Genomic DNA, 18,853 nt, shown 5'->3' on the forward strand with positions numbered 1-18,853 from the left:
AAAGTGATTTTGCAGCACGACAATGCCTCATAACACACAGCGAAAGGCATCAAGAGACACACTTTCTGCACTTGGCCGGGAATTCTTGCCCCACCCGCCATACTCACCAGACTTAGCCCCTTCGGACTACCACTTGTTTTCATCGATGTCTCACTCACTTTCCCAGCAACACTTCAACAATTACGAAGATGTCGAACAATGGCTTGCTGACTGGATCACCTCAAAATATGAACGATTTTTCTGGAAGGGCATCCACAATTTGATGGACAGATTGGCACAATGTATAGCTAGCAATGGTGCATACTTTGAATAAATCATTTGTTACCTTTCTCCCCAGATACACGTGTTTTCTTTCGGATCAATTAAGAATTATTAACCAGCACACCTGGTAAGCAAATTTTTTTAAAAATGTGTTATTTTGTCAGTTGTAAAGTATTTAAGTTCCCCTCCCCTGTAAAGGATCTGACACTGTCAACAATACCTCCCCTATTTCTTCTAATGATGGACAAGGGAACATAGCTTGGGGCTAGGCTTGCAGCGTAGCTACAATTTGTGTTTCAGCTGTCCCCTCCTCCCCCAATGCTCTCTTCTGAACTTCACCTCCTGAAAAGAAAAGTTTTGTGATGTCTGGTCACGCATTGTTACATCTGGCACAGATGTAAAAATTTGTTGTAGACGGAAAACACAACTTATACTAAAATACACCATGTTGCATAACATTTAAGGACTCAATGTCACATAGAGCAAACAGTAACAGGAAAGGGGATTGTCAATTATGCCAAAATCTGCTAAATTTGTTAACCACCTTTTTATTTCGACTTGATCTGTTCACTGTGCATCACTTCATCACAGTTTTTTATAATATTTTCAGCGAATGGTTCTGGATGCAATCCAACTTTTCTGCAACCTCTTGAAAGCAGCTTTGGTTCCTCACTCGCTGGATAGGATGTCGCTGTATAAACAGAATTATGGCGTTTGGCCAGGGCAGGTGTACGAAGCAATTGGTGACTGGCTTCCTCCTTGTCTGAGGCACGTCAGAAGTGCCTACAACACACTCATTCACTTGGATTTGCCAGGCGAAGCTCTAGACATAGTAGCCGGTTTGATTTTTGACATAAGGTTAGTACTAATGCCATTTTACTTCCTAGCTCTTTTTTATTTTTCTGTGTTTGCAATTGGGAAAATGTTTGAAGAAGTTAACGTACACCGATTAATATATTAGTGAGAATGTGGTGTGGTGGTGTTTTTTGGGTTCCTTTTATGATTAATATAGCTTGGTTCTTGATAATTATTAATGTAATATAATCACATTTTCTATATGGTGCTACTTGCTTCTATCAGATATATTTTGTTTAGTTTTTCATGTATTTGCTGATGGACTCTTTTTAATTTGAACTCGAAGGGAACACGAAATAAATTGAAATATCCAAAATTATAATTAACAAAAATGTGCATTATTAAAGAAAATCTATAAAACTAAACTACTGTACTACAGCATAAATTAAAATATGAACATGCATTTGACTTTACCATAAAAATTACCATATTTCGTGACTGGTCCTATAGTTCAAGCCATAAACAATTCCTCTCACAATAGTAGTTAAGCTACCATTAAATGGAAAAGAAGTTTAAGTAAGTACACTATAGTAAAACACAGAATCACATACACGTGTAACAACATTAGCTAGCTGTTCTGAAGAAGTTCGTGATTTCTGTTTGTTTATTTTTACATGGTTAACAAAATCTTCAATTAATTTTTTTGCTTGAAACAATTCATCACTAATGTTTGCTCGAAATTCAACATGCCACATACCATGATTAATCACAACTGACAACTGAGAGCAGATAAGAAGAATTTCACAAATCATTGGCTAGTGAGGTTCAAGAAAAAATGCCTGTGCATAAAGAGAAGGAAGAGGGGCTAATCCCATGTTATTGAGGAGAGGGTGGAGGCTGCATACCAGCAAACAGAAACTTTCTCTTCCCTAGGGCTGTCTCTAGATAGCTGACTTCGATCCAAATAAATGTTCGAAATCTTGAATTACCGAATAATTCAAATTATCCAAGTTCAAATTTAAAAGAGAGCACTGTACTATGAAAGAGTTATAACTAGGGCTCGGAAGTTGAGGAGAAATCCTTTTTTTTTCCCTAGTGTCCAAAGACTAGGCCCAACATAATATATGATCATTTTGGGTCATTGTAGGCCAGAAAAAGGTGGGTTTTATTTGTCCTTTTTTGCCTTTTTCGGCATTTTTTGGCTTATTGGTCCTTTTTTAGCCTATTTTTAGGTCTTAACGGCTTTTTTTTGCAACTTCACCTTCTTTTGACTAGGTTTTTACTGACCATTCTCAGTTCGAATCATCATCAGTTCATCACCTCTTAAACATCATTTCTGTAGTAAAGACAATAAAAAAGAATATATATATATATATATATATATATATATATATGACTTGGGAGGGGGGCGGGAGGGGGGGTGAGGGTTGGGCATTAAGGCTCGTCGTAAACTGTGTGTGTAGGATGAGTTGGGAGGGGGGGTGGGAGGGTGGGTGAGGGTTGGGCATTACTGGGTGGCCTTGTTCAGGCCAGGTGGAGTGGTTGCACTCATGGCCGATATATAGGCTCTCTCCCATCTTTTGCGAACAGAGGTGTTGGCTGGTTGGGGTAGTAGATGGATGATCGCTACCCGGAAGCAGTCGTTGAAACTGATGTTGTGGTGGTTGGTGTGGACGGCGACAGTGAAGTCCAGGTTGTGGGTGGAGGAGCGGTGGTTATTGATGCGGAGGTTGAGGGCCGTTGATGTTTCCCCCAGGTAAAAATCACCACAGATGTTGCGGGTGAGGATGTAGATAAGGTTTGAGGCATGGCAGGTCCCTTTGGGATGGAGGGTAAATTTGCCAGTGGCCGTGTGCACCTGGAGGGTGTGAGAAGTGATGAGGATGGGGCAGGTCTTGCACCTGGGGCGGTTGCATTTATGGGCAGGGGGGTGTTGGATGTGTGGTGAAGGAGTGTTGTGGACCAGGATGTTTTGGAGGTTGGGGGGGCGTTTGAAAACTACTCTGGGTTTGTCGGGAAATATGTTTTTGGTTTCGGGATCACTGTGGAGAATTGGGAAAAGAGAGTGCAGTGTGTGCCTGATTTTGTTGAGGTGGGGATGGTATTGGGTGATGAGTGCAGGTGGGTTGGTGGCAGCAGGTTTCTTGGTGGTGGTGGTATGTGAGGCAGCTCGCGATATTTGCTTGGTGACCAGGATGGAGGGATATCCACGGTTAACCAGGGCCTGGTGTAGGCGGAGGTTATAATTCTGGCGGGAGGTGGGTGAAGTGTTCAGGCGCTGTCCCCTGAGGGCCAGAGAGAATGGAATGGCTTTTTTGGTGTGGAACGGGTGGGAGCTGGAGAAGTGTAGGTATTGCATGTGGTTGGTGGGTTTTATGTGGATGGAGGTAGTCAGGTGTCCTCCCTCGATGAGCACGTCCACATCCAGGAAGGTGATCTGGTTGGGGGAGTGCGTCCAGGTGAATTTGAGGGAATGGAAGTGGTTAAGTTGGTCCAGGAAAGCTGACAAGGATGGTTCTCCATGTGTCCAGAGCATGAAGATGTCGTCGATGAAGCGGAGCCAGAGGAGGGGTTGGAGGGGTTGGGTAGCCAAAAACTCTTGCTCAAGTTTGCCCATGAAGAGGTTTGCATAGGATGGAGCCATTCTGGTACCCATGGCTGTACCTCGGATCTGTAGGAAATTTTGGTTTTCAAAGGTGAAGTTGTTACAAGTGAGGACAAGGTGGGCTAGGTGGGTCAGGAAGTTGGTGCTGGGGTTGTGAGGTTTGGGTCTGCTATTGAGATAGAATTCTATGGAGCGGAGGCCATGGAGAACCATCCTTGTCAACTTTCCTGGACCAACTTAACCACTTCCATTCCCTCAAATTCACCTGGACGCACTCCCCCAACCAGATCACCTTCCTGGATGTGGACGTGCACATCGAGGGAGGACACCTGACTACCTCCATCCACATAAAACCCACCAACCACATGCAATACCTACACTTCTCCAGCTCCCACCCGTTCCACACCAAAAAAGGCATTCCATTCTCTCTGGCCCTCAGGGGACAGCGCCTGAACACTTCACCCACCTCCCGCCAGAATTATAACCTCCGCCTACACCAGGCCCTGGTTAACCGTGGATATCCCTCCATCCTGGTCACCAAGCAAATATCGCGAGCTGCCTCACATACCACCACCACCAAGAAACCTGCTGCCACCAACCCACCTGCACTCATCACCCAATACCATCCCCACCTCAACAAAATCAGGCACACACTGCACTCTCTTCTCCCAATTCTCCACAGTGATCCCGAAACCAATAACATATTTCCCGACAAACCCAGAGTAGTTTTCAAACGCCCCCCCAACCTCCAAAACATCCTGGTCCACAACACTCCTTCACCACACATCCAACACCCCCCTGCCCATAAATGCAACCGCCCCAGGTGCAAGACCTGCCCCATCCTCATCACTTCTCACACCCTCCAGGTGCACACGGCCACTGGCAAATTTACCCTCCATCCCAAAGGGACCTGCCATGCCTCAAACCTTATCTAAATCCTCACCTGCAACATCTGTGGTGATTTTTACCTGGGGGAAACATCAACGGCCCTCAACCTCCGCATCAATAACCACCGCTCCTCCACCCACAACCTGGACTTCACTGTCGCCGTCCACACCAACCACCACAACATCAGTTTCAACGACTGCTTCCAGGTAGCGATCATCCATCTACTACCCCAACCAGCCAACACCTCTGTTCGCAAAAGATGGGAGAGAGCCTATATATCGGCCATGAGTGCAACCACTCCACCTGGCCTGAACAAGGCCACCCAGTAATGCCCAACCCTCACCCACCCTCCCACCCCCCCTCCCAACTCATCCTACACACACAGTTTACGACGAGCCTTAATGCCTAACCCTAACCCCCCCTCCTGCCCCCCCTCCCAAGTCATCCTACACACTCACAGTTTACGACGAGCCTGGTGACGAAACAGTGTTTTTTCGTTCTACGCACCGCTTCCTCTTCGATGGGGACCTGGCAACTCTGCAGGGCCCCAACTTCCGGTTCCGTCTATTTCTCCTCACACCGATGATGCTATGAAATTAGCGAAAATTTTGAATTTTTTTACTGTCCGGTGAGTGTTTTCTTTTATATATATATATATATATATACCTTGAACCATCCCTGAAACGAGAGAAAAACATTTTTGGACGACTGAAGCAGGTACGGTACAAGGTCCTTTAACCGTAACTTGTCTGGAAGGTCGTGCTGTAAGTGGCAACTTTATCTTGTTTTGAAGCTTTCAGCATGGTGTATATGACCAGACAGCATGCACCTGAAAAGATCTCAAATCAGATAAGAAGGTGCCGTGCATATTCATTAAATATGTAATTAGAACTGAAGGTATTAATTAATTTGGATCACATTTAAACGTCCTTTTTTCTGATTTTAGGTTGTTTTTTTAAATATATTTTTAGGTCTTTTTATAGGTCTTTTTTTGGCAATTTATAGGTCTTCAACTTCCGAGCCCTAGTTATAACTTAGTTGCAGATCATTAAGTTTCTTTAGCAAGTAATTACTAACCTTCAACACTACCATTGTACATTTTTCTTTATTTCTGTCGTTAGTAATAAATAGTACTCTAACAGTAACATCCAAATTTTTGTAAGTCGAGAGAAAAACTAAATTTGTTTATATTGTTGACAAAAATGAGAACAGTTGCTTTATAAAACTTGAGTTTCTAGAAGGAAGCCAGATTAACTGGCTCGTTAATGTGAATTTTTCCATGCAATTCATTTGTACTTACCTTCTGAGCATTTAGACAGCCTTTTTTTTTTATCCGTGAAAAAGGTCCCAAGTGTTTCTTAAATTTTGGAAATCTAAAATTTAATGATACGGTGTTAACTTAATCTGGCATGAAATCCTAAATTTTGACATATTTTTTCTAGACAGTGGGAATGTTTTTCAGCTTTTCAAGAATCCTTTTTTTCCCCCGGATATCTGCGCCAACAGGGGACAGCTGGACATATCATCACAGATGAACTTAAATTATGAAAGATTAATTTGAGTCTGATTCTGTGCTGATTCTGTTTTTGTTCATTTCACTTACAGACTATTCTGCATGAACACTTTATTTCGTCAAGCTTCAGATTACATCAAATCTCTTCACAAAAAGGAGACATGGAAAAATGAATATGATGCTCAGTATGGAGGAATTACAGATCTCGTAAGTTGAATAAATTTTTGCACCTCATGAATATATCCTTCAGAAGTATTACTAGAATGTGGCAGTCCTGCATAAAATTAAAAGACTGGTATTGTTGAATTGGAAATTGGACACTGATCTTCTTTGTTTTATAATAATAATAGTAATTGTATCACTTGATTGAACAATGAGGTGTTTGAATGGAGTAATCTGAAACTAGCCTTTTATCTTTGAAAGCATCCTGTTTGTTGGATAATTATCCATAAAATTCCAGTGATGGGCATTTGAAATAGGTCACAAAATGTAATGGGCAGACACATTCTTTAGAAATAGAGGGTGCACACAATTAACCTCCTGGACTTTTAAGTGATGGGAAATTAAAACGAACACACCTGCACATTTTTTGGTAATTTTATTGCAAAGAGCAACTCAAAAAGTTTCTTACAAAAAATTACCACACTTCTATGTGAGCACCTTTACTGGCACAAAGAATGTCCAGCCGGTATTCCACTTTGCACCACATGAGCTGCAGCACGTCGTCAGGGATGGTATCAATGGCAGCAGCAATTCGGTCATGCAAAGCATTCACGTTTGGCACTTTTGTTGAGTAAATTGCATCCTTAACATACCTCCAGAGGAAGAAGTATAGACGAGTGACATCTGGGCTATGTGGTGCCCGATTCAATGATCTGGAAAAGTGTCATCTACTGACACATGGCAAACAGGTAACCTCCAATGAGAAGGGGCACCATCTTGTTGGAACACAATATTTGGATGCAGATGTGCAATTTACGGAAAGACACACTGTTCCAACATGCCCAGATAATTAGAGTGCACAGTGTCTTCATGAAAGAAATATTGGCCTACAATCTTGTTATGCATCAATCTACACCAAACGTTCAGTTTTGGGCTGTCCCTGATGAGCTCCTGAACGACATGTGGGTTTTCTAATCCCGTATGCGAACGTTATATTTGTTAATTTTGCCTAACACGTGAAATGTTGCTTCATCTGAGAACATTACCATGTTCAGAAACTCGAGGTTATCGTCAATGTGAGAAAGAACATTGTTTGCAAAGTCAGTTCTTTTGGGCTTGTCGTAGCACTTCGAAATGTTGATGGAGGCATTTGTAGTTTTCGTGTGGCTTGCCTGATCGACTTCCGCAGGCTGTGGACAAAAACATCACAAACTTGCTCAACTGCCTCGTCTTAGACGCATGGTGTTCCTCACCCTGGCTTCTTCAACATACTCCCAGAAAACTTCTGTACCATGCCCTGATGCTCTTGTCCGTTGGCAAAATTTTGTTAAAAACACACCTAAACTTATGCTGCATCGTAACAATTGATTTTGACTCCACAAAACATAACCACACCATGTGCTTTCTCTTGAAAAGAAGCCATTTTCACAAAAGCGACGACAGCGTGCCAAGCATGACATGCGCAAAAAAAAACACTTGAGCGTATATGGTACCGAATGATGTAACTTTATTTTCTGATTTTTAACATTGCGTAGAAAGCCTGGAGGTTCATTGTGTACACCCTGTATATTGTTTAAATATGACAATTTTTTTAAGGAGTTAAATCAGGAGTTAGGTTTATGTAATTGAATGTGTTGGTGTCAAAATGCTGTTATTTTCCGATTGAAATAACCCATTCAGGGCAGATGATGTACTGGTATTATGGAAGAAGGTGGATTTTACTAGGTTTGTTTTGATTTCATAAATAATTTTGATTTTGTTACCCTTATGCATGCAGAGTACACACAGATAGATATTCAGTGTGAAAAAATGTAATATGTAGGAATTTTCTAGTTTCAATTTCATTATTTCACAGCCCAGTCAGTTTGAGAATAGAGTTCAGGAAGTTGTTCAGCTGGTTAAAGAATCAGTATTGGTACCAGAGCAGCGTGAAATTCCATTGTTGGAGAACAATAATGCTCAAAAGGAACTGAATACCCTGGTGCAAAATATGTTGATCAGCTTTACCCAGGTATGTAGAATTGTCTATTGAAGGTTTATTCTCTCTCTCTATCTCTCTCCCCCCTCTCTTTCATGCAAAAGGAGCTTGTAGTAAAAACTTTTTTTTTTCAGTGTGCAAGTTTTTATTTTATAACTTTTTTAAAATATTAATGTTTTGGTCATTTTTGTTTGACATGACTTTGTTTGGACAATTGATAAATCATGCAAAATTTTCATAAACATGAAACAACTATTTATGCCATTGAGATATTTACATATTTGCTATTTTGTTCATTTTGATGCCACATTCAAGTTTTTTGGTTTTATAAATTAAACTTTGTTCGCAACATTTTTTGTTTTACATTTTTTTTTCTTTTTTTTCTTCTTAAGGTGAGGAGTTACAGTTACGCACGATGTGTGCATTCATTTCAATATCATCGGAATGGGTACTGCTACTAAAAATAACCTGGGCGTATGCAAGAGTATGAATGAGTGGAAGCATTTTTTAAATGTTGATTATTAAGCTAGACACGATACTTGAAGAATATGATGAGTCAGTATTTTCAGAAACCCATGCATTTCTTATGGAGAAATAAAACTCACCAACTTCAACTTCAAGTTGCAGCTAATCTAAAAGAAGTTTTGTTTATTCTGCTGGTCAAAAACATCATATGTCTGTCGTGTTCCCAATGATACCTTTTTCTATGCCATCGGAAGCTTGATATTCCCAAGAGAACAAATCAAATAATACTCCCATAAACACAATGCATTTCTCCTTGCCTCCTTCAGCCATCCTGGCAGTGTTGCCAAACCTGATGGACATAAAAGAGCTAAATCTCAGCTTAAGTGAAGTTTAAACTGACTTTCAAGGAGCTATATTTACGAAGGCTGGATAAAGTGTCTCGTAGGGTAATTTTAAATGTCGAAGAGGTGGTGGTGCTGCTATTACAGTTACCTTTAAAGTAATGACAATTTATTCTTAGTTTTCCGGTCGCATTACCCATCTCAATAATTCACCGATGGTCGTATGAAATCGAAAAATTTCCAGATAACAATATTATGTCTGATTGATTTGTTGTTTAAAGTTCACTTTATGCACAGTATGGCTAATTGAGACTGGATCCAAACCACTATGTGCCTCCACCAGGTATCGAACCCGGGACTCCTTGATTACAAGGCAATGATGCTAGCACTTCGCCATCGGGAACAATATTATGTCATCTCCATGGTGCTATAAAAAAGTAGCTGGGTAGGTAAGAGTGGGTGGAGCGGTCAGTATAACAATATCATGTCAAGTGCAAAATTTCATATACTCATGGCAAAAGTTGGTCTATGTGAGCCGGAGCCAGTGATGGCATCATATTGGGGGATGGGGTCAAGTGCCTCAGTTCACAGCCAAAGGAGTGCAAGAAAGAGCCAGATCTGGCTCCAAAAGAGCTAAGTTGGCAACACTGAATTGGAGGGAAGAGCCTGGCAGAAACTGTTCCACATGCCCTTAATGTTTCTACCACAGTGAGTTAAATGAAACAATGATGATGTATATATGAATTAGATAAAACAATAAACACAGTGAATCATCACGCCTAAGTCAAACATTTGATGAGTTGTGAGTCAAGTGCTCAACATGTTTAATATGAAATAGTCACCCTATCTGAATTAGTTAAAAAATTTATTTTTTGAAAATCTATTAGTGTTATTATGAAATGAATTTTGAACATGCACCTTCCTTTTTAATTTTTTGAAAGCAAAAACCCAGTACAATAATTGAATTTCTTAATAAATGTTTGCTATTAAACATTTTATTGGTAGCACTAAGCAATTCTTTTTAGTCCATCTCTTCTTTGTACTAACTAATGTTACTTTTGTAACCTTAAACGTGAGGCTCAATTTTTCTTTCCAACTATATATTTTCAGGCTCTAGAATCTTTGGCGTTCAGCAAGGACATGAGAAACCATCATCAGTCGCCAACCGTTTCGCAGTTGATAGGGTCTCCTACAGTTTATGACCCATATAGAGGCGGAGCAGACGGTGACACGCAAGGGTGGGAGAACCGTTTGTTAATCACGCTCAGCAATTGCCACTACACACAGCAGCACATTCTTCCTCATCTTTCCGAACTGTTTCAGAAGCATGGCTACCCCAACCCGGCGCAATCTATATTGGCTGCGACGAATTCCTTGAAAAACCTCGACAGAAACATCTTTGAAACCTACATGGAGCAGAAGTCGGATCCTTTGGTGGGAACCATAGAGCCATCCATGTACATCGGCCACTTTGACTGGGATAGTTGCTGGAAGCCCACTGACGTGCAACCGTATGTTAAGGAGATCATTATGAACATCATCGGGGTTCATGCTGAGGTAAATTTTGTTTTAGCTACATATGTGCTATGACTTTTTATGCTTCTAGTTATATACAAGTAAGACAAGCACGTTTTGTTTTGCACGTGAGTTAAGATGTGATTATTACATATTTGTTGTTAATGTTATTTGTGAAGAATTGTTTGATTGCCTTCTGTTTGGTTTTATCACATTCATTGTCTTCAATTCAAACACAATGCGTGACTGTCAGTTGAAAAATGTTGAAAAGAAAACAATAAACTGCAAGTCTGAACTCATAACAATATCAGTACCAGTATTATTATGGATTTAACCAGTACTTGAAACTTACAACAATTTGTAACAATTGAGGGTATTTATAAATTTTAATATAATGTTTCATTGGAGCCATGCCATCTCGATCTGCCAGAATATTCATAATTTCTCATGAAATTGTCATTTATTCACAAAATACATTTCTGGCCACAATGTTGTTGCAAAAATAATGAAAAGTATGTTGTTTTTTTTACATACTTTCCAGGATATTTAGTTGTTGTGTGCCATTTTTAGGGACTCCTCGAGATCCCTGGATTCTGGAAAGTATCAGCTGGCATTGGTGATTAAATCCTAACCAATACTTTCCGATAACACCTGTATTGGTATCGGCTCGCTCTTAATAAATAGTGATTTTTGCTTCATCCATAGGCAACATTTCTTAGTGCATGGAATCTTTGTGTTCTGCTGAATTTATGCTTTGTTTTCCAAATCGTTTGTTTAATTTTTCTTTTGCTTACGCTGTTGAAGTAAATATTTTTTTAAATACTAGTACATATGTATTTTTCCAGGTCCAAATGATGAAACTAGGTAATGCTGGAAACATTATGGAATATCAAAGTGAAATATGTCATGCATGTCTTCTTGATGAAGTAAATATGTAACAGAATGTCATCCTTACTGCTTCTATATAGATGCAAAAACATTTGTTAATAGTTATTGTTTTCTCTTAACAGGTTCACAGTGTGTCTCCTAGTTTAGTTCCTCGTGTACTAATCCAAATAGTGGAAACTGTTGCGGAAGAACTTTCAAGGTTAATGTCCTGCGTGACTTGCTTCAGCAAGTATGGCAACATCCAAGCAAGAGCTGACATCTTGGCTGTGCAGGAGGCTGTGAAACTGTACACTCCGCCAAGTGCAAAGTAAGAATTTCTTCATTGCTTCTTATGTAGATTGTAAGAGATTGAAATAAATAAATCCACTCCATCTGAAAATTGGAATATAATGTTGAAATAAAAAAGGTACCAAAGTTTCACCCAGGGTGTCTATCATTCTGGATATCATGGAAAGTCAGGGAAATTTACCGTTATTCTGGAAAGTTCAACGTTTTTCCAATTGTACAGTAAAAGGAAAAAATGTGACAGGCAAGAACTTTTATTTGTGAGCAAATTATACTTCAGTTTGATATACCAGTACTGAGTTTAACCAGTCGTTAGAGTAGAAATTGTATAGTAAGTATTCTGGGAAAAGGGGTACTGTTATGAAATCTTTATCATTCACAAATCTACTACAATAAGTGGCACTTTCTTGTTGTCATTTGCTAGATAGTTATCTGAAATAATATATTACTAAATTTTACTACAGTTATGTGTTATTTGCACTATCATCATCATCATTATTACTTAGATAATTATTTGTTATTTTGTTGAAATAAAAAAGGTACCAAAGTTTCACCCAGGGTGTCTATCATTCTGGATATCATGGAAAGTCAGGGAAATTTACCGTTATTCTGGAAAGTTCAATGTTTTTCCAATTGTACAGTAAAAGGAAAAAATGTGACAGGCAAGAACTTTTATTTGTGAGCAAATTATACTTCAGTTTGATATACCAGTACTGAGTTTAACCAGTCGTTAGAGTAGAAATTGTATAGTAAGTATTCTGGGAAAAGGGGTACTGTTATGAAATCTTTATCATTCACAAATCTACTACAATAAGTGGCACTTTCTTGTTGTCATTTGGTAGATAGTTATCTGAAATAATATATTACTAAATTTTACTACAGTTATGTGTTATTTGCACTATCATCATCATCATTATTACTTAGATAATTATTTGTTAATCATTAGTCAATATATTTCAAGCTGTATTGCATCGAAGCTTGATATGACTGAGTAAAGTTAATATTCTAAAACTTGGCTTAGTGGAATTCAAAGTGCCAGTATTTGTCTAAAATGTAGTGATCATGTTCCGGACATGTTCATGTACACTAATTACCCTAACGATTTGGTCTGGAAAACCTCAAAAGTCAGGGAATTTTGTTTCTACAATATTGTGGACACACTGTAAATTTTGTGCAAACAATAAAAGTTAATGAAAATGGAATACGTTAGCTAGTAATTATTGATATTCTTGTCCTGTTATCAATATGATGTCATAAATTGAAGGAAGTGAAGTTTGTAACTTTCTTGTAAATTGCACAACACAACAGATACTCTCTTTCTGGAGAGAAAGCCCCCTTTTTTTAATGGTATCAAGTAATGGGATTCTTGTATTTGTTTAAAAAAATGTTTATTTTTATGAGGTAAAGATGCATGATATTATCCACTCATTCTAATATGTTGAAGATGGCAGATATTGTTCCCCTAATTTATTTTACATGACATGTTATATTTTCTAGAATAAAGTCATAATGTAGTGAGCTGATTTTTTATTGTATGTATATTATTAAAACGTCTTCTCAGGTTTCCAGCCATGTAAGTTTGAGTTTGCTTCCAACGTTTTGAGTGCATACGTTATTCTCATCATCTGGATATATGAGAGATGAGAGCAATGTATGCACTCGAAATGCTGGAAGTAAGTTCTGACTTAACTGGCTGGTAACCGGAGAAGACATGTTTGAATCACATTGCAATAAAAGCTACAATTCCACCATATATTATTGTCATGTAAACTCCAAAGAGGTACCTTTTTTTCTTCTTCACAAAACTGATTGATTTCGTTAGATTAAATTTTGTGGCCACTGACAACTTCCACTTCGGAACTCTTAGAATGTAGAGATTGGATTGTGTTCATTCTAATGAAATTTCACTATCTCAAGAAGAAAATGCTGTTATGTGACATTTAGTAAATTATTTTGTAATTAGGTTGTATTCCCTCCAATGAATGCACTGTTCTCTTTTTGTTTCTGTCTTATATTATGCAAGGTTGAAATACATGAACAAGCAACAAATCACAGTACTTCATTCTTGTCCTACCAGTTACCAGTGTAGAGATTTCTTGAAACCATGTCTATGAACTTAATTTGCAGTTTGTGTATTTTTTTATAGGAGGCATTTTAAAGAAGCTCTTGATGCTATTCCCTCATTGACTGATCCAGCTGATAAAAAGTGAGTAGAATATCTAGCATAATGTAACAGTGATATTCCATCACACAACATGTGAGAGACTACTTTTGTGAGGATCATGTTGTCAACTTTTTAGTATCTCCAAAACAATTTATCTGTGAAAATTTTCAATGTATGTGATGTGGCATGCATGTTTTATTAGGAATGTTGTTGCACCAAAAGTTGAGAGTTGCATTGTTAATTTATGCTGCAAAATTCTTACATGTGTTTGCCTTAATCCCCCTCCCCCATGTTTAAATTTTTTCATCTGGTTTACGTAATATGTTTTATTGTGCATTATGTTGCAAGGTGGGTGTAACTTTGGGGGAGGTGGGTGCAGAATTTTGGAGGCAGAATCAAAAACTTTTGGATCCCATGAAAATAGCATCCAATATTATTTTACTAAATAACTGTTACATTTGCGAAATCAAAAAATATTACTTATTACTTTGCCCCTCATGTTCCAGAAGGTTGACAAAAGTACCATTAACTTGTAAATTTTCATAAACCTGCCTCCATTGCCCCCTCCAAGTTACACCTATGTGTCATATCTATGTAAATCTTACATGTTCATCATCTCAGAAATTACAATTTATTAGTGGAAATTTTAAAAAATTGATAGCATTCATCTGCAACATCAAAGAAAAGAGAACTAACTAACTAAACTAACTCTCTAGACCTCATAAACCCAAAGGCTTATGGCTGCTGCAACACAAGCCTTCCATCTGTCCCCATTCTGGGCAAGATCAATCCAATCTTTTCCATCCTTACAGATTTCCTTTAGGTCCATCTCAACGTTACCCCTCCATCTTCGTCTTGGCCTTCCTATAGGTCTCAGGTTTCCCAACAAGAATCTTGTAAACTCTTCTTTCCTCTCCCATTCGTGCCACATGTCCTTCCCACCTAAGTCTTCTTAATTTAATTATTCTAATGATATCTGGATATGAATACAAATTATGTAAGTAATATGGAAATATAATGAAAATATTTTCATGGTAGGCTGCCTTAATTTCCCCTCATTCTTTAATGTTTTTTTTATTGTAGGTTGGTTGAAGAAGTCCTCAACAATTTCAAAACTCGCATGAGAATGCAGTTGATGTGCTTTGGTGATGCTAGAAGCCAAACTGCGAATGGTTACAGCATATGACACTAGCTGAAGAAAGAAACCAACCAAGTAAGCTTTGAAGCATATTCAGTCGTAGTGTACTGGGAGACACCTGTGTGACTTACGTGCATTCCACAAAACACTCTTTTTGTAAAAATGTACATATTAGCCTTAGATATATGGCAGAGAGAAGGTTAACTCACATGGAAGTTATTATGTATAAATATTTGTTATTTATTGGAACGGTCTGTAGTTTGCAGTGTACATAAACCAGTTTCCGTGTACAGTTGGCAGTATATCCAATCTCATTTACCTAGTCATATCATAAATACTGTCACAAGGTTTGCAGGAAATAGACACAAGATGGTTAGGGATAGTGTAATATCCATATAATATATGGTACATGGATATGTGAGGAATGCAAAACACCCATAGCTACTCAAAATAACCACCTTTGGCACACACACAGTCCTTCAGTCTTTGTCGCCACGAATCAATTACGCACAATATCTACAGGAAAGTCTGCCACTGCCTTCATGAAAGAGTGCTTCAAACTGGCGATGTTGGGGTGTCTTTTCTTGCTTGCCATTTCCTGAAACACAGCCCACAATTTGTAATCCAGAGGGTTAAAATCGGGGCTATCAGAGGGCCAATCAGACTAAGTCTGCAACATTCGTATGGAGCCACTGCTGGTTCGTCTTAGCCTTATGGGCTGGTACCGAATCCTTCTGGAAACTCCAGGTCTGACATCAAAAGAGGGTGTTCGTGAGACCCTTGACCACACCCTCAAGGACCGTCTCTTGGTACAGCTTGGCCGATAATTTGATGCCTTGCTCGCAGAAATGCAGCTCAGTGCTGATCTCGTAGCTCACCCCCACCACACCATAACTGACACTGAATGATGGACCCTCGGAGTCTTGTTGGCAGCTTCTTGTGAACTCCTTGCATATGCCCTGTGAATGCCTCCTCAACACTGAACTGTTTTTCATCGGTGAAGAGGATTCGTCTGTGCCCATTTGCTGCATACTGCGTGAGTAGGCACTTTGCTTTGATCAACCTCTGCCGCTTTAACGCATCTGTGAGGAAGCTTGCAGTCCCAGGTCACAACATAACACACGAGACATGAACATTTTGGACAACTTGTGGTCCTGAGTTCAGCACTGACTGTCTCCTGACAGGATTTCTTTATACACATGCTGCCACTGCTTTCACAACCTCGGGCATCTGGACTGTTCGAGGTTGCCGCCCTCCCCTGGACCGGTCGTTCACAGTTCTAGTTTCAGTGTATCACTGGATAGTGCGATACACAAACCTATTTGAGATTTGAAGGTTCTGGAGAAGTTTCAAAAACTTCACCTGCTGCTTTCCCTACCGTATGTAGTGAAATGACAGGTACTCGATTTTCATACTCGCCCCATTCCATCCTGACCTGTATCGCAATTACCTTCTCCCGTCTGCAGCTTACCACACAATGACTAAGGTCTTACAGCTCCCCTTGCCCTGAGGGTGTCCAGCCAGCCTCCAAAGCTGTGACAGTATTTATGATATGACTAGGTATTAACAAGTTTGTACCAGAGATACAAAGGTGAAACATTGACTCTTTTTTTTTCTAGGACCATAAAAATGTATTACTTGCTCCATTAATTCATTTTCCTTCACAAGTTCTAAATTCGTTCCCAATCAAAAATACAGTTTCCCTTTTTCTGGAAATATATGTTATATTCTTGTTATTTATTTATTAGATTCATCAAATTTGTTCTATTAGAGTTTTATTGTATAGAGATTAGCATAATTATATTATTATTATTGACTCACTGCCATGGGGAATCTGTACCAAAAAAATTACAATTCTGACATCATTACCTTTTGCTTTTTTTTTTCTATTTAAAAAAAGACCTCAGCTGTTGGGAAATGTGCCTCAAATTTTACATGATCCTTTAATTTTGTTGTTGCAGTGAAACGTTTTGAATTTGGTTCTGTTAAGTAAGTTGTAAGACTTTAAAATATTTTGTAATATATAAAGAGCGAGGCAAGAAAAAAGGTAACATTTTCTTCAAATTGAACAATAACTACAATATTTTTTGTTAGCTTGAATAAGTTTCATGTTAAAATTTTGTAAGTTTATAAAATTGTCATAATCATCTAAACATATAGGAAAATTTTGCTCTTCCAAGAAATGCTGCATCTAATGTTGCTATCATTTATAGGTCGATAACTGTACATAAAAGTGAAAAAGTCAGAAATGAATTGTAATGAATCATTTAATAAATAGTAAGAAATGTTTAATTGATTTACTAAAATGTTTTATCCCCGTATGGTCCATATAGTTTCCTTCCTCTCAAACCTGCATTTTTCCCTTCCTGGTGATGATGACCTTGAGAGAGTCGAAAGCTTGAAGCTGAATTTTTGATTTGTTCCATGCTGTCTTTTAGTTTTCTCGATAAAAGGTAAGTTGGATTTTATCATGATGTGAACTTTACTGAATAAAGTACTTAGGAGAAATAACAAATGAAAAATGATATTAAAGAGGAAATAAAAAACAGACTTAATTCAGGAAATGCATGTTACTTTTCTCTTCATAAACTTGTATCTTCTCACATAATATCTAAGAAACTAAAAGTTACATAATTTAGAACTACATAATTTGTATTCATGTCCAGATATTAGAATAATTAAATCAAGAAGACTTAGGTGGGCAGGCCATGTGTCTTGAATGGGAGAGTTTACAGGATTCTTTTGGGAAACCTGTAGGAAGGCCAAGACGAAGATGGAGGGATAACGTTGAGATGGAACTAAAGGAAATTGATAAGGATGTAAAAGAGTGGATTTTTTTTGTACTCTCTTCTGTCAGAAAATTCTCATTTGAACCCCCTGAAATCAAAAACATTCCTGTGTCATTGTACATGTGTGTGTAATGCACCAATTTCAGCTTTTGTAATGGAACCTACAATAATGTCCTGCCTTGAAAGACATGTTGGTAGCATGGAACTTCATGATGTCACAGGTTAATTTTCTATTATTGGTTGTTCTCTCTGTCGCTGACATGGCCCCCCTTCTTCTTCAGTCTTCTCCTTCACATCTAACAGAATGGAAGTGCTGTTTGAGGGTTGCAGAAAGCTGCCACTGCTTTCCACACGGACAAGTTCCTGTGATTCCAGATCCTCTTGCAAAAACCTGCAAATACAAAAATGGATGCAGGATAATAGGAAAATTGGTAGTACATTTACATTTGTCTATTAAACTGATCATATGAACATAAACATGCAAGTCTCTGTACTACAGATGTACTGATTCATGATATTTGTGTACCAATGTGTACAAAGTACCAACAGAAAATTAATTTACTAACACTGGTAAATGATAGTGAACCGAATGAAAACTCTCAGTGGAAAATCTGAGTGAAATATTCATCTTAAAAATATCTAAATAGGAGTATGTCACATTTTCACAAACATGAGTTTGGGTGCTAATTTACTTGTGAAAAAAGGATTGAATTGAGTGATCAAAATTATGCCCATTCAACAGTGTCTACCATGACTGCATACTTAATTTTGCAATTTTTGTTGTACAAGGCAATTATTATCCAGGGGAGCTAGATTAAACTGAAATCTCTTTTTTGCCATCATGTAACATTCACATTTTTAGAACCTCTTGTGTTATATCAGGGTGGCCACTCTAGGACGTCGATAAAATTCAAGTATAATTCCCAGTTTTCAAGGCAAACTTTCCAAAAATTCAAGGATACAAACAGATGTTTTCTCTATTTCAACCTTACATATTACCGCCCCTCACACCCACACACACATGCACACACAAATACGTATATTGACAGTATAAAGGGTCTGTGCA

At 38.5% G+C, this 18,853-nt stretch overlaps 1 protein-coding gene across 2 annotated transcripts in view; it reads left to right on the forward strand.

Annotated features, from left to right (window-relative positions):
* Sec5 (exocyst complex component secretory 5) overlaps positions 1-17,274 on the forward strand; it is a 45,232-nt gene extending 27,958 nt beyond the window's left edge. For both annotated transcript variants that reach the window (XM_083139338.1, XM_083139339.1), the window contains exons 12-18: positions 872-1,119; positions 6,155-6,269; positions 8,080-8,235; positions 10,119-10,565; positions 11,534-11,718; positions 13,843-13,902; positions 14,944-17,274. In XM_083139338.1, the coding sequence (XP_082995464.1) occupies positions 872-1,119; positions 6,155-6,269; positions 8,080-8,235; positions 10,119-10,565; positions 11,534-11,718; positions 13,843-13,902; positions 14,944-15,046 (1,314 nt within the window). In that variant the 3' untranslated portion in view covers positions 15,047-17,274. The remainder of the gene's footprint in view (positions 1-871; positions 1,120-6,154; positions 6,270-8,079; positions 8,236-10,118; positions 10,566-11,533; positions 11,719-13,842; positions 13,903-14,943) is intronic.
* The last annotated feature ends 1,579 nt before the right edge of the window (positions 17,275-18,853 follow it).

This window comes from Lepisma saccharinum, chromosome 17, assembly GCF_977018435.1.
Source record: "Lepisma saccharinum chromosome 17, izLepSacc3.1, whole genome shotgun sequence".
NCBI lineage: Eukaryota > Metazoa > Arthropoda > Insecta > Zygentoma > Lepismatidae > Lepisma > Lepisma saccharinum.